This window comes from Orbicella faveolata, unplaced genomic scaffold (assembly GCF_042242905.1).
Source record: "Orbicella faveolata isolate gen_17 unplaced genomic scaffold, um_ofav_v1 contig_12, whole genome shotgun sequence".
In the NCBI taxonomy this organism is placed as follows: domain Eukaryota; kingdom Metazoa; phylum Cnidaria; class Anthozoa; order Scleractinia; family Merulinidae; genus Orbicella; species Orbicella faveolata.
The window spans coordinates 28,057,728-28,074,998 of record NW_028301539.1 but is presented as its reverse complement, the minus strand read 5'-3'; the positions used below and the strand labels follow the sequence as shown (position 1 = coordinate 28,074,998).

At 39.1% G+C, this 17,271-nt stretch overlaps 2 protein-coding genes across 2 annotated transcripts; both read left to right on the top strand.

The window, feature by feature from the left end:
• The first annotated feature begins 2,293 nt into the window (after positions 1-2,293).
• On the top strand, positions 2,294-7,072 carry LOC110059781 (transmembrane protein 121B-like). Its single transcript, XM_020766503.2, has 2 exons — positions 2,294-2,473; positions 3,398-7,072. Exon 2 carries the CDS (start codon positions 3,507-3,509, stop codon positions 4,566-4,568), a length of 1,062 nt encoding a protein of 353 aa, XP_020622162.1. The 5' UTR covers positions 2,294-2,473; positions 3,398-3,506; the 3' UTR covers positions 4,569-7,072.
• An 811-nt stretch (positions 7,073-7,883) lies between these two features.
• LOC110059782 (uncharacterized) lies at positions 7,884-9,657 on the top strand. The gene has a single exon (XM_089283144.1). The coding sequence runs from the start codon at positions 7,949-7,951 to the stop codon at positions 8,999-9,001; it is 1,053 nt and encodes a 350-aa protein (XP_089139270.1). The 5' UTR covers positions 7,884-7,948; the 3' UTR covers positions 9,002-9,657.
• Positions 9,658-17,271: the final 7,614 nt, after the last annotated feature.

The window sequence follows — 17,271 nt, the reverse complement described above, 5'->3', positions numbered from 1 at the left end:
CGCTCTTCAAACCGGAGGAATTTGAAAACGCCGGCTTTGAGTTTTCGGGACGGAAAACATTAAAACGGACCTTTTCCCACACGATAGGATCAGGAAAACCAAGTGACTTCCCTGGCCGACATTTCCTCAAACAAAACTATAAAACGTCCGGTGATTGTTGCGTTTTTAATTTCCTCCGGTGTAGTGGGGACGATCGGGCCTAAGCTTCCTAGGCTCCTAATGAAGTCAATAATCAGACGGCGTTCTTCAATGAGTCAAAAGAGAAAAAAAATCGGAGGAGGTCCCGCGCAAAGGAGAAATAAACACCGTAAACAAAATAAATATTTAGGAGTGGAACTCTTTAAAGACCTCGATCAAGTTTAATATTCGTTATATTATTCCCCTATAACACAATCGGGAGCTTGCTCACAAGTTACGTTAGCAGAGATCTTGTATACGAATTGAGAAGACGTCTACGCCACCTTTGCTATGCTCTAATATAAAGGCAATATTTGTGTTAAAGCTTTACACCTGCAAATCCTTTTCTGTGCGGCAACGGTTTTATGTCTGTAAAGGGTATAACGTGGCTTTTGAATTCAGTTAGGTCTTTATCACACAAATGTTTTCCTTGTGTAGTCTCTCGTTGCTTACACACACGTGTTCTCGTGTGTTATCGTTTCAGCCCTTTTGGACGAAATTTGTTCAGACCTTTTATGCGATAGCCGGATTCGGATATGGTGTGTCATATCTCTTGGTCTTATGCACTGCCAAAATGATCGGTCGACAAAATGGACAAAAATAATACTGAAGCTCATAGTCCTTGTGCAAAGTTTAACTATTTTCAGTTGACTTATTCCTATAAATTGTTGTTTGGACTTATAGTACCATGAGATCCACGAAGATCAAAGACATCAGAGGTCAAGAAAAGGACGAAAAAGAGCAGAAAATGGTGTCACGTCTGCCACGATTTGATGATTTTTTTTTAAGACTCAATTTACTATTTACTTTGAATGAATGCTATCCTAGTTCAGAGAGCGTTCACATATCACGGAAATCTAATTGGTAAATCACGCATCGCGTGCTTGTAAAATAGCAAATCACGCATCACGTTATGATTGTTTTTCCAGCCCCGACTGAATATTTTTATTTTTCTGACGATTTTCAAGTGAAAATTTTCTTGTCAGTAAATATTCTTAGATTGCAGCGAATGAAATTTCTGTTTTTCGAATGAATTCGGTGTCTGGATGGTGTTCAGAAATTTTAGAGCCAGCCTGCAGGCATGAGAAACAAGCAATTGTTATACACATGGCTATTGTACAGATCTTAACTAAAGGTAACATGTAGTCTTTTGAGTGAGTTATCCTCTACCCATATGTTCTCACAGTCAATGATTATACACCCTCCTCTTATTTAGGCCTAACAAGCAAACTAAGCGAAAGAAAAGAACTAGTGAAATTTAGGATAGGCAATCACAAACTAAGGATTGAGACTTGTAGATATGATCAAATTCCAAGGGTTAACAGACTCTGCCCTATTTGTGAATCTAATCAAATTGAAGACGAATCTCACTTTCTTATATATTGCAATAAATACTATATTCTGTAAAAAAAAAAAAATTTGTTAAAAAAAAAAATAGAACATATCATTCCGACTTTTTAAAAACAATTATCTTCGTTATTAATATTCAATTAGCAAAATTTATTTCATCTTGCTTTGATCTACGCAATATTCTACTTTCAAATCAAACCATTGTAACTTGATTGCTAGATCATAATATTATTATATGATCACGATAATCGTTACTGTTTTAGTTTTAGTTTTAGTTTACAAAAGTTTTTGCAACACTGTATCTATTTATGGTCATGGAAATAAAGCTGGTTGTTTTTGTTGTAAGGCTATTGTTTCCTGATGAACCGATAATTAAAAAGTAGTAAGACTTCCATGCTGTCTCCCGTGAGTGACAAGCGAAGAGATATGTCCCACCTCACGACGGCTAGCTGAAATACTTACGTAAATTGTGGGAAATGGTTGTATCTTCTTGATAAGAAATAATATCCTCGTGGTTTTGCTTAAATTACGAATAAAGGCTTGCGCGTTTTTCATCTTTGGTGGGAAATGCCAATTCTTATGCAATCGGTCGAGTCAAAGTTTCGTTTTATTCGAGTAAGTTTTAGTTTTAGGTAACAACTTGCCGTGGAGAGCACTTTTATGCAAACTCAACAATTAGTAAGTTTTTGAAATAAAAGAAAATAAGGTTTGATTGATGTGTCCAAACCTAGTGGGAGTGTCCATTTCTTATCGCGGTAAATGCGTTTAAATAATAGTAATAATGATTACTAAGAAGAAAAGATATATACGCACCGCTTGTAAATGCGGCATAATTCAAGAGCGTAAGAGGGAAAGCTGGTGAAGTTTTCAAGGAAAAAAGAGCGGAAGATAACCACTGTGTGATAACCAGGGAAAGAAAAGAAGACTAGGTCTTAACATTGTAAAGGTGAGACCATCGTCATTGATTTCTTTTTGTCCCTTGATACACTCTTTTATTTTCTGCCAAATTTAGGCTGAAAATATTCTTGTGGATATTCTTAGATTACAGCGTATGAAATTTCTGTTTTCGAATGCTTTTGGTGTCTGAATGGTGTTAAACTAATTTTGGAGTCGCACTACAGACATTCAAGTCTGATATGACACATAACGTCTTGCAGAAATGTTATTAGCTTCCAACATACGGCTAGTGTTGTTTTTGTTGCCTTTTCAGTGGCTGGATCTGCCGTTTAGAGAGAGAAAGAATTTGCTATGGTTTAGTTAAAAACAACAACAAAAACAACAACGACAACAACACAAAAAATTACATTCTTTTCAAAATCTCAGTCCCGGGTTCATTCTTAAAATATTCTTAAAATTTCGCAAATTTCAGTCTCGATATTCTTATAAAATACATCTTATAATTTATAAAAAAGAATGTATGCTCTGCCCACGACTTTCAAACAGATGCAGATCTTCCTCTGTACGACAATTCTGTCACGGAAGGCTTCGAAATCCCCTCCCTTGCTAAACCACAACGATGTTGTCAGTCCACGCCACATAATTTGTTAGTCGTGACACGTCATCAGGAAAGAAACTACTATTTGTGAAACTCAACGATTACACGGTCGAAACAGGATAAGCCTCATCTTTTTCAGTGCGTATACGGTAAACGCACTGAATATTTTAAAATTATAAATAATTAAGAAGACTGAAAAAGGGTCAAACAAAAGGATTGTAGTTTTATTCACGGTTGAAAGGTGAAAAGCCCTACAGAGTCACCTGCAATGTTTTCCCGCTTACACATTATGTTAGAATAAGTAACTATAGTTATTAATGAGGCTTGCTTTATTTTGTTGCTTCCTGTACATGTTTACAATTCATTATTTTTCAGCTGATTTTCTCCATGCACGCCTCAACTGGTTAATTGGTCTTTATGCAACAGAGCAGTACGTTTCTTAGATCGGCTTGCTGATGCTCAAATAGGCGTGTTTTATTGAATTATGGCAAGGAAAACAGGGATTTTTCGCAGGCTTGCTGCTCGAGTATTTGCTATCGGCTTGCTCATTTTGCAGGGAGCAATCCTAGACTATTATTTAATAGTTGAAGAAAGCTCTTCGTGGTTCGCATGGATCGTAACAGAGGTCATCGTTCTCTTCACCTGGGTGTTTACGATGTGGATATCGCAACGAAACCGGCGAAAATTTGGGAAGCCGAGCGAGTCCATGGATGAGATCAAGTTTGCCTATCTCGCCTGGATTGTCTATGCTGCTCATTTAGTGCCACAAGTAGCCACTTTATTCAAGCGCAAGGCGTCTCTATTGGAAGAGAAGCGGCATATTTTTGGACCAAACATGTTAAAAATGAATTTGTGTCTGACACCGATGTTGTTTTTATTTCTCATATACGCGCATCACGACGCCAAACCGCACTCACGGCGAAAATACTACTTGGAGAAAATGACGGCCGCTGTTACGCTGGATTTATTTGACAGCGTGGAAATGCTGGAGTATCTTTTCGACAAGGATAAGATTACAATTGAGTTGGAAAATGCAATCCTTGCTTTCTCCTGCATGAATATTTTCCTTCCAACCTTTGCCTTATTTGAGCTGAAGTATAACAAGTTTCACGAAAGTGGCGAGATTTCTCCCATCTCGTTCAAGTTTATTTACATTTGCAGTTTCATGTTTTTCGTCAACGTTCCTTTCTTGGTTTTAAGGCTAATATTATGGCATGGATACCATCTAGATGTCTCAGTTCTACTGGCGAAAAATGCTCTGGCGATCGTGATGGGAATGATCGAGATCATGGAGTTCTTTGGCGAGCAGAGGCCGAGGAGATGCGAGTTCTGTTCAAAGACTTTTGCCAAAGTGTTTTTCAAATCGCACCTCAAAACGTGCTCGCCTGAGGGAAATTTTGAAATGATTGCCGAAGGTGAAACGGGAAATGGAATTTTAGGACAGAATACCCTTCAAGAGCCGCTTAAACTGAATGATACCATGCACAATGATAGTTTTCCCGTGGCTGATCAAATTTCACCAACCACATTGAAAACGTATGTTTGATTTATAGTTATTAATATGAGCTTGAAAATTACTGAAAAAACCACTCGACTCCCAGACGTAGTAGACGGATTAGGGTTAAACTAGAAAAGAAGAAACTTCAAATGGAACAATTAATTTTATTTTCAATATGTGAGAGACTGGCATATTTACTGAGGGAAGGAAAATTGGAAATTGATCTTTGCCATTTGCATTTGTACGTATTTATTTATAGCTTGTGGCTTTCAATTAACACCGGAATAAGGCAAGGCACGCTTACATGATGTACGGTATGTCACTTTTTTTCTGTTTATTTACTTCCTTGAAATTTTAAAAGTACAGTTTTAGAAATCAATCAAAAATAAGGCGGGGAATTTTGACAAAAGGAGAAATGCATGTGAAATTAAGCGAATAACGATTAGATGATGTTTGTTTTGGTTAAGTTTAATTACTTATCATGAAAAATATTCTGACAGTGTAAAAAAAAAAAAAAAAAAAAAGCGCAGCAGGTGATTGAAAGTATAATGAAATTAGGAGGTACTTTGCGATTGCTTTGATACGTCCTGCAGTCCCTATAAGACTTGGCATGTCAATACAGCGGTGTTCATTGTTTAGGGCGACTATGTGGCTGTGTTCTTTATAAAATAAGACGATATCGTCTCCACACGAGGGCGTGTATGATGGGCGAGTATGTAGGCATGTAAACATACCCTCCAGATGAAGAATAGAGTGTTAAACTAAACTTTGGAACGTCCGGTTTCAAGAATTTCACATGGCGCTTTCGCCGAATAGTAGAATTCAATAAGTGGAACAGAAAAGACGGAACTTAGAACTGGCATTTCTGAATGGAATGTTTTCGATATGATTTTATTCTCCCATCACACCCCCAAGCTATTTCAGCGGTCGTGTGGTGAAGTTGTTAACTAGGCGCAGTAAGTTATCTGGGACTCCTGCGCAGAGGGAAATTATTCCCGCCGTAATTTTGGGTTTGCCTGCTGTTACGAACCTTAACCCTATTTCGTTTGTGCCCATCCGTAATACATGACCATGCTAGAATGGCTTTCGTGCGCGTCATCATTTGAAAACGGTTTCTAATTTGCTGATGAGAGGAAATTATACGGTCCCTTTGAAGACAACATATCTAATTCCACAATCTCAGACCAAAATGGCTTATATAAGAGTACCCTACACCGCTTCCCTCAGGATGATCAGACTTATCATGAGATGAAGACAAATAAAAGGAATTCATGATCAATACATAATTTGACTTAAAAGTAGACTTAATTCAGTGCTAGCATATGGGAAAATAGACCTTTTTCGCGTTTATTTGTTTTCGCGGGCCAAAATGTTCGTGATTTTCCCGACAGCAAAGGAAAAATCACGAATGAAGTGCATGTAGAAGGCCCGCGAGGAAACCTTATCGTCAACTGAGCTGCTTAATCTACGATATTGTCATAAATGATGTGTCAGCGTTTGTCCTTGGGCTAGTGCTTTTAATCTACGGAGACTAAAGATGATGGCTCCCTTCCTCAAAATCATTCAAAAGGAAATTGCCGACTTTGATTTTGCAGTTATATAATTAATTATGTTTGCCAAACTGATTTCGTTTTTAATACTGATCCAGACGGACCTGAGGTGTCAATTTCTGTGCGTTCTGTGAAGAGATAATGATTAATTGAAGGCAAACTTTACATGACCAAACTAATAATTAGTTCCACCTTGAGGCACAATTTTTGTAAGTTTGGGTTGGGAATGCCCTGATATGATAGCAAAGCTATGAGCAGCATCTTAGTCCAGCTTTGTACCCTTTCTGTGCGTTGAAAAACTTTTTCCCCAAGCTTTGAGGAGAAAAAAGATAAAGGCAAATTAACAAAAACAAAATAAATAATAACAGTAATAAAAAAGCGTCGAGGAGAAGCTTCAGTCGTGTTATCTATGAACCGGCCGCCAAGCTCAAAGGTTGGAGCTGCAGCCATCTTGGATTAGTTCGCGAGGGAAATCTGGGGAGAGGACAGCACTGGACAAAACCACTCTAGGAGTGGGGGTGGGGTGGGGATTGGGGTTTGCTTGGCTCACTAACTTGCGTGAAGACGTCTACTACTGGTATTTCTTTTCGCGCAGAAAAAGTGAATGGAATTGGTAGACATCTACACGGAGGCTAATAAAAAGGAAACGTGCTTTGAAATTAATTAAGTTAAGGAATGATCGGATCTATCATGGCGTCAGCGCTTGAAAAAGGATCTTGAAAGCACAAATGATGACAAATTGAAGTAAGCAAATGGTGACTTTGGTTCACACGGGTTACCCCATTCATCAGTTAAATAACAGATGCAATAACACAAAGGCCAGGGATGAGAGCACACTGAGGTGGCCCAAGCTGGCAAATGAGTGTCCCTTTACATGCAAGCTCATACAGTAGTACTCAGGTTACGCAACAGTCGAAATATAAGGATTCGTATGAAAAAAAGGTTATATTCTTGAGCCTAAATAATAAAACGAAGGAATATGAATAAAGATACACTTTAGGTGTGTGGTTGTGTGTTTTCTTGGTTCCCGTGAGGCCTTGGGGTGCTCTCAGAAAAATTGGGTGGGTATGTACGCCTGTACGGCTCGCTTCCCAAAACCTCTATCCTTATTTAATTCCAAAATCTGCGATTTTCCCTACCTTATGTAAGACCTGATCAAAACTTCGCTACTCTATTTAAGACCCGACCCTTAATTCAATACCCTGTTTCAGACCTGGCTTAATTAGTTCTCTAGTTCCCACCGATGTTAAAGGCATCGTGAAGGTTTTTCGTTGATGGCCTTTTCGTTAATGTTGACTGAAGTGGCTTCTTCCAAAAAAACACACCCAATTCAAGACTGAGAAAACCATACCCTATTTGAGATCCAAAATAGCCAAATCGATACTCCATTTATGACCTAAACGGCCAAAAAACATACCCTTTGGGGCCCGCACATATCCATATAGCTCATATATAAGAGTATCCCTCTACCCCCCCCCCCCCCCCCCCACCACCCCGGGCCGGGCCGTGACCTATTGCATTTTAATTTGTTTTTTTGGACCTCCAGAAACCTCTCGGGAACCATAGGGATCCATAGGAAACACACTCATGAAGCAAGACAGATTAATCTTTATTCGTGCTCCTTTGTATTGCTTAGGCTTGAGAATAGAACCGTTTTTCCCATACAAATGCTTAGACTGTGAGTACTGTGGCGTAACCTAAGTACTGTACTACTCTACGTACAGGAACGTTGGGGCCACCTGTGACAAAAGATACAATAACACAAAGGGATGACAGGTCTGACAAGTGATTAACTGATTCATTTGATGCCTGGCTGGGCAGTGGTTAGATATTATTTATGAGCAAACGACGTGTTCAAATAAGCGTGAGATTGCGATCATGGCCCGCAAAACAGGGATTTATCGCAGAGTAGTTGCTCGAATATTTGCAGTTGGCTTGCTTATTTTACAAGGAGTAATTCTGGACTATTATTTAATCTTCGAAGAAAGCTCTTCAGCGTCGTTTGCATGGATCGGAACAGACGCTGTTGTTCTCGCTGCCTGGGTGTTTACAATGTGGATGTCGCACCGAAAATCACAGAGTTCCACAGCGAAAGCTACAAAAGATGAATTGAAGTTTGCCTTTCTTGCCTGGATTGTCTATGCTGTTCATTTAGTCCCTCAAGTAGCCACTTTATTCAAGCGTAAGGCGTCTTTATTAGAAGAGAAACTTGTCTTTGGACAAAACATGTTGAAAATGAACTTGTGTCTGACACCGATGTTGTTTTTATTTCTCATATACGCGCATCACGACGCCAAATCGCACTCACGGCGAAAATATTACTTGGAGAAAATGACGGCCGCTGTAACTCTGGATTTATTTGACAGCGTGGAAATGCTCGAGTATCTTTTCGACAGGGATAAGATTACAATTGGGCTGGAAAATGCAATCCTTGCTTTTTCCTGCATGAATATTTTCCTTCCAACCTTTGCCTTATTTGAGCTGAAGTACAACAAGTTTCACGACAGTGGCGAGATTTCTCCCATCTCGTTCAAGTTTATTTACATTTGTAGCTTCATGTTTTTCGTCAACGTTCCTTTCTTGGTTTTAAGGCTAATATTATGGCATGGATACCACCTCGATATATCCGTTTTGTTGGCGAAAAACGCTCTAGGCATCATTATGGGGATTATCGAGATCATGGAGTTCTTTGGCGACCAGAGGCCGAGGAGATGCGAAAATTGTTCGAGGACTTTTGCTAAAGGGTTTTTTAAGTCACACCGACAAATTTGCTCACTTAACGAGGATTTAGAGATGACTGCGCGCGATGAAGCAAAGAATGGAAAAGAGAAAGTGGTTAACCTTAAAGATCTGGAGCCAAACGAAAGCAGCACGAATATTTTACTAAATGCTAGTGACATTTCGCCAACCTCCAGAGAGACATATGTCTGATAGTTTTGCATTCAAGGGAGATGAAAGATAGTATTAAGTGGGAGATCAGTTCAGACGATAATTCCTAAATAGGGGATCAAATCTGATTTGAAAAAATAATCTTGTTGACGTGTGCGTGGGCCATATATTTACTCAAGGTTGAATTAGCAAAATGAAATCTATTAGACGGGCAAATATATAACAGCGTCTATTTTCTGAATCTCCGCTGTTCGCAGGAAATTAAAGGTAGGCTGATCGCCTTTTCTCTTAATTCACAGCCCCACCAGCACAAGTGGGAGGCCAGTAAGTAAGCCACCAATTCATTCTTGTCAAATATTAGAAACCTAGCTACAGCCAGCCGTCTTCTGTAATCTTTTTTTTTCTTTTGTTAAGTTCATGTAGTTGTTAAAAAGGATTGCGTCAAGCTGTTTACACGTGTTGTTCCCTGTCATGGTAATTTTTTTAAAAAAATTTTCCTGAAGGGCAGAATTACTTTTAATACGAAGTAAACCTCAAAATGTTGGTTTCTAAGATAAAGTAACATGAAAGAAGAAATAAGAAACCGAAAATTAGCCTTTGTAGCTAGCTAGATTTCGCGTGCGTGTGCTTTCAATGAACTGTTTTCGATTGATTAAAATTCACTTAGCAGCGAGGCCCTGCATAGAGAACACAAACAATGGAAATTGAATTAACGTGTTTAATCTTTTCAGTTCTTTGTGTAGGTCCGGTTATCAAAGTAAACTATTCCGCCCATTGCCTAATTTCGTTGTATTGGAATTCTAACTTGGCCCCGAGACTTAGGGCCGCGGAACAAACACCTCGAAGTTCGTCAAAAATAATCCGCTGTGTGTAGTGTTTTCAACTCCCTTCTCGGTGTTTTGAAATGTCAAACACGGTCTTTCGTGTTTCATATATTACAAGACAACCTCCCATGCAGTTGATACTCATTTCAGTAGGCCGGAGATACTACTATGTATGTCAGCTGTCGCCCTGCCGACCTCCCGAAAACTGAGACGGAAGAACTAACCTTGACGCCAAATACCCTGTGCCCTTGGTCGGCCAATTCCTATCTACGCACTGAACCCTGCCAAGACAAAACCTATGGTCCTATCAACTAGCCGTATGTCTCGAGGTCATTCTCTTGAACAATATCATGTTGACCAAACTAAATTACTGTCATTACTTGATGTTATCCAAGAACATCCTCATTGGGAGAAACACGTAAAACAACTTTCGAAATCCTGTTACACTATACTTAGAAACCTACGGAAAGTATACTGTTTGCGAACGGACAAATGAACTTAAAACAACTGGCATTTTTTCTTGATGCGCCTTTAAAGCGAAAGGAAATAGTAGTTAATAGTTTAAAACAGCACGAGAGGAGCGTGGGAAGAGAGACAGGAACGATTCAGACCAGCACGCAGCAAAGGCAACCGTGAAAAAGACATCAAAGTCCACAGGAGAGCTTCCAAGAGGAAAACACGGAGAAGGTAGCCTGAGGAGCCAGAAATGACGGTCTGGATGGCGTTATTACTGACAAAGTTAATAGTAATGCACTTTAAGACCTTTCAGCCGGTACGAAATCATCACACGAATTTCCTAATACCTTAAAGATGCGATCGTAAAGTAGCGGCGAAATTTCGATGTTGTAAGGGACTGGTCAAAAAGTACAGGAGGGGCCGGGGAAACCGGAATATTTGAAAATGTGGTGGTTAGAAAACACATGACCCACACATTTCATTTGGCATAAAACTGAGTGACCCACCACTAAATGAAGGTTGAAATTACATGACCCACCCCCTATAAAACATGACATTTTTTGGTTGCAAAATCCAACACAGTCACATTTTGTGTATGAAATTGAAGTTTTATTTACATTTTAGATTTATTTCTTAACAAAATCAAAATAATCTAAATGTAATATTGTTTTCCTTTACTCTAGCAACTTTAAGTTATGTCGTTAAACTCTAAAGAAAACTTGACCTTAGACCTTTTACACTTGGCCTCCAGCCTCGCTAAGCGTGGAACAGTGATCCATCTAGAAAAAGGCTGTAATGAGTTCTGGGACTCACACAGCCAGTAAACTACGAGTTCCAGGCCTAAGAGTGCGATTCCCAGATCTATGAGCGTGTGTCCCGTATCCCTGGGGACAAATAGCATGTAGACACAAGTTGGTCATTTGGTGTTCTTGACTGAAGACCAACAAGTCGAGAGAGCGCAGTATTGAAGACCTCTAGATCCACGATCCATATAAAAAAAATCCGTGTTGGTTTGATCAGTGTAAATTAATAACTAGCCAAGTTATTCCAGATCAAGGAACAATCCTGGCCAAAAGTCTTGGGACACTCCTCACAGCTCACCCCAGAGAGAAATGCATACACCTCCACCGTCCTCCTACAATGTGGTCAATATAGCAAGTGTCCTCAAGTCAAAATTGTGTAGGGGAGGGGAAGGGGAAAGGGGGGTAATAACTTAATAAAAACTCGTAAAAGATTTTTTTGGCCAGAGTAGACAAAGCTGATTGTCTCGAGAATGCTGTGTAAGATGACACCACTGTTCTATGAGAAAAACTAAGCTTACATTATAACAAACTGTATAATAATACAGTAAAACCCGCATGTAAGAACCTATTGGTTTAAGAACCTGCTGGCAGAAATTCGCCATTTTAAAACCCAAAAATATATGAAACTGTTTAGCCAAGCAAGATCAAGCAGTTTTTCACATGTGGTTACAGTTAATTTATGATATTAAACACTTTCACTAAGGAGTGTGACTTTGAGATTTCAAATTTCTGTTACAAGAAAATACGTAATACAGTTGTGAATAATTACTATATATTCAAGGACCAAACTTAAGTTTATATATTTTTCTGGTAATCGACGACTATATCTCCTTCATAGAAATTAAGAAGAACCTAATTATGAGCCTACGTAGCCTAAATTGCCAAAACCTACCCCAAAATACAAGAACCTATTTGCCAGACTTCAAAAAGTTAGGTTCTTACATGTGGGTTTTACTGTATCCGTGTAAAAAAACTGTGAAAACATCCAATCTATTCCGTAAAAAAGACAAACAAAAAGATTGAAGTATATACAGACAATAGTAATTTTAAGTCATGTAAGAAAAACAAATCGTAAGTATTGCTATCTTCTGTGAAGTATTATACCACCATTACTTTGTATTGTAGGTTATGTAATATGGATACTTCACATTAAATATCGTTGTAAACGCTTTAGTATTGTTTAGGTATAAGTGTCGTGTCCGTTGAATTGAAACTGTTTCTTTAATTCGGTGTACCGTGGCCGTAAAGTAACAGAAGCATCTGATAACAGGGACGTTTCAATGCCTTATTTCTTACGGCTCAAACACCATACCCTTTGGCGCCTTTCGGTTATATAAGGGAGAAACGGCCCCACACAAGCCAGACCGGCGAAAAACGTCCATCTATCTCGAACCCGCGATAGACACATTTCAGTTTGCTTTGGCAGTTTAGGACTGTTGCCCCGTTTTTACTTTCTCACCTAAATCTACATACCTGTGTCACCCACGTAACTCCAGGCTAGTCGATATTTTTGCGGTATTTGCAAGTTTAATTTACCGAGAGAAACATTCTAAATACATATATGACTGGATTTATGAAAACCGTGTCAATGCTTTGCACCAAATCACCCATATGCACTTGGATTCCACGACTCAAAAGGCCTTAAAATCGCTCCAAGCGTTTAAAAAAGATAGAGAAGATCAAAAAAGGAAGATATTAAAGAAAGCAGGGGATAAAAAAACTAACATTCCTTTTAATTTTTATATCGTCTACTTTAGAGTGTTGAAGTAAAAGATACAAAAATTAAAAGGAATGTCAGTCTTTTTCTTCCACTAATCTCGAGACTGAATTTGCTTTGCTTCGAATAGTGCTTTATATCTTACAAAAAAATGTAATTGCTTATCAATTTGGACAGAATCCTTGTATTTTAATTCTCAACACTTATTTTCAACATTAACAACTGCTTAGCAGCGGTTCCCCAGAATAAAATTCGCAAGTATGACTCCTAAATCAGTCGCTGCCCCTTATTGAATTGGGTTCAGCACCAGAGTGGAGAGGGACTTTGGAACGGGCCTGAATTACAACTTAAAATCTCCGGAATGAGATCGGAAACAAGATCTAAAATACTTAACCACTTCGGCGTGACTTCATGTTTAATCATAACAATTACAATTTCCTCAAATGTGATTGGTGCATAAACTGCTGTATTTTGCTCTAATTAATCTGCAAAGCTGTAATCGGACAGTGTAATCGGACAGTTGGCTGTAATCGGACACCTGTAATCGGACAGTTGCATGAGCCAATCATTTTAAGTCCTCTCCACTAAATCCACCAATATAATATTTTGCTTTTTTTTTTTTTATTAGAAATTTTGTTTCTTTGGGAAACTGTAATGGTTATGATTAATTGGTAACATTTCTGTTCGTAATCATACGAGTGATTAAACAGATCGGACTCCCGCTTCGCGGTCGTCCGATTTTGTTAATCACTCGTATGATTACAGACCGAGTTGGACTCCACTTAATCCTATTACCACTATTAATGGTATGCTCAAACTGTCAAACGCAACTGTAATCACTGTTAAATGTCGATAATTTTAAGCCGAACGTACCATCACAAATGATATGTGTAATTTGTTCCACGGAATGAGCAAGCAACATGCGGACAGTTTGCGAGTATTAAGCCATCAAACCTATAGCTACCACACGTAATAAACTATTTAGTGGCAGCTGAGACTGTTGAATACATCGTCACAGCTCTAGTCCGGCTAGGAGGAACAGTGTTCGAGGGTTCAAATCCCACCGAGATAAAATCATCACTTTTTTGTACAGAGAGGTCTCTAATTTATTCCCTTTCGGGGCTAACACTTGGACAGATTTTTCTTGGTTATTTCACACAATCCAAAAAGCACTTTCAAATAACGTTCGGGGTTGAATTTCCGGACTCTTCCATTGGCGAAAGGAACAGCATCTTTCGGAACTTTCAGGAAATGGGACAATTAACCACACAAGTGTATATCCTAATTTTTTATTTTGCTCCCAGAATCCCGAGAATTTTCAGTTGAGTGGTGGTTCGCGTTTCGGAAATCAAGAAATCGCGGATTTTTCTGAAATTTTCCTGGGAAATTTCTATTCCACTGGTCTCCGTTCTGAAAACTGCGGAAATTTTGGTCGAATGGAACGTTGCCATAGTAACTATACAAAGTTAATTAACTTTGTGATTTCCAAATGGTGTCAATTTCAATCAACAGCCTCGTTAGGACAGTTCAATCTATCAAACGTCACTAGAACAACAAAAAAGAAATGCGGTGTTGCAATGACGACAGACTCAAGTCGTCATCGTTATTGGGATGACGTCATGGGATCCAAAATAGCAAATTCAAACCTTGAAATGACTCAGTTTTGGACCACGTTAGCCTTTGTTGATTTTATCTATTTCGTCAAAACCTAGTGCGATGGGCGGTAAAAGTAATCAAAGCGATAAACAGGACCTAATTGACCAATTAGATTCGTGCATTGACACTGACGAAACATCATAAAATTGAATCGATGAATGTTTGACATTCATTTAACCTTGGAAAGAAAAGTTCTTTTTCTCCTTTTCTTTATCGTTGTGTAACGGTTGACCCAAGTGAAATGACGAATATCCAGAAACCGGGGGAAATTACTGAAAAAGCCGCCTCTGATTCATTGAGCACTGAAGAAAATGGTTATGTAGAAAGTGGCCATCTTACAGGTTTGTGTCGCTTTTCGGTTAAAAGTTTGACGGTCTCATGAGCGCAAGTGAAAGGCTTGATCAATTGAAAGTTCTGGCCGTTTAACAGAATCAGTTCAGATTTTGGTAGTTTTTTTTTCTCTAGCATTTCAGTTGTCGTTTGTAAATGTTACCATTAGCAAATTCCCAGTTAAAATTTTCACCGGATTTAGTTGCCAGTTAACATTCTGACAATTCTTTGGGTAAAATTTTGTCAATTATGATTTAATATTTTGCTCTTTCTCAGTCATTACAATAACAGTAAAAATTAACCGATCTTTCATGCAGTTGTCGGTTAGCACTGATTAAGATCCGCCAAGAACGTTGCAATTACAGGCCATGTTTAAATTTTGGTCGCTTGTCATTTGCCAGAGACGATGTTAAGTACAACAAGAACGATCTGCCAGTAACAAAAATATCGGCTCACTTGTGACATATTTTATGGCAATCAGCAGTAGATCACCCGCATCAAATGATTCTGTTCAAAAATGATTCTGTGATTAAGAAAGGTACATTATTCCATGTGTTTGCTCGTTCTGGACATTTACTACGCTAATCAGTTAGGGGCACCCAACGGATCCTTTCGGTAAATTATCTGTTCGGAAGGCCTTTAATCCCCTCTGATTTTCTGAAGAGAATTGTCGCCTCGAACTTTCGTGGTAGGAGAAATTCAATGTCTGTTGTTTTCGGATTGTTAAAAATGTCGTTTTGGGTACCGAAAAAAGGTCAGCTATCATTTTCGGAAAGGTGATAAGACCTAAGGTTTTCGGGGAATGGACAAAAAAGCCCTAATAAATTCGAGAATACTCAAGTTCCCCTAGAATAACCGAACAGATAAAATTTTTTTGGCGCAACATAAAATTAACCTACAGAGCTTTAAAAGTACTCCAGATGGCCTAAAACAGCGGTAAAAAGCATTTGAGAGAAAACAGTCGTTGGGTGCCCCTGATCAGTTGAGTAGGGCGCTACGAAAGTTTGGTCTCGTTCAACTTGTGTTGTTGTCACGTGCAACTGGCTCCGTTTCCAGTGGCAACTTGTCGGTCTTTGACGTCGTTGGCAGCAAATCGCACGAAATTGCAGGTGACGATATTGTTACCATTGGAAACAAGGAATGTTTCTCTTGCAGCACCGTAATTTCAAGTCCAAAACTTCTCCGTCGCGCCCTACTCAACTGATAATCGTAGTATGGAATTTTTCAAACGCGAGATATTTCAATGAATCAATGCAAGATATCAACTGGTATCACACTACTTATCACATGGCTAGCTCAGCGAGCGGCTAAGATGAGCCCAATGCATCGCTGCGATGGCTATTCCAGCTAGAAAGATGAGGCTATCTTGACCGCTCGGGAATGTACGCCTTTAACCGAAGAAAATGGTCTCCTTTATGCCGCATAACAAGCCCTTTCTTGCATGACTAAGATATATATTGGCCATGGCCGATATCCAGCGATCCTGACCTCAGACTTTAACCCATAAATATGAGATATATACTCGACCCACGCACAGCACAAATTAGCTAGATATCCTCTCGATGAACGAAAAAGAAGAGGCATTCTGTATTGTCTCTATACCTAGTAGATGCACTATTGGTAGGGGCGAATTTAATTATTGTGGTTAGCCATGCAGTAGACAGGTGTCCCATTCAAGGAGAGGGATTGATGGGAGAAGAAAACTCCTTGTCACTTACCAACTGACGTTTGATGTTTTGTTTTCTTTCTAAAGTAACACTTTTTTACGTTCTAGTAGCAGGTGACCAAGTAGAGGGCACCCCTGCGAGACAGCGGAAGCGGCGACCAAGAACTTGTTTCAGCTCGTTACAAAGAGATGAGCTTGAGAGAGCTTTTAACAAGTCTAATTACCTCACAACAGAGTCTTGCCTTCGGCTGCAGGAACTTGGAATTCCTAAAAGGACAATCATAGTATGTGAAACTGTACCCAGCTTACGGGTCCTAGTCAGCCACACGTTTGTTTTTATTTTCATGCGAGTGCTTGGTCGTTATATTTTATTTTCTCTTGATTCGGAGCATATCGAACTGACGAAGGAAATCACTGTGAAACTACTAAAGATAATTAAACATACTTTCAGGAACACGACTTACGGTAAAACAATAACATTTCGTTTCACCGTGCAATATCAATAATTTCGATGGCGTCGAAAATGGCGGAGGCTTTTTGAGATTGACATCACTGACATCAAGAACAACGAAGATCAATGTAGGCCCGGAAACGTTCTTACCATTAGTTCGTTGGACTCCAAATTGGGGGTTTTGGACGCTGATTACTCTTGTCTATGCTAAATTACACTCGAAATCGAATGATTATCTCGGGGTGCGCCCTATAATGGCCATTGCAGGTAGGCTGCGCCCGAAAGGGGTACCCTTTTTAGGCTTCAGGTATATAAAAGGGTAGGGATTTCGCAATTTAAATAAAAGGGAGTAGGGAAATCTGCCATTTAAGTCTAGTGTGAAAATGAAGTAATATATCAAACAAGAGAG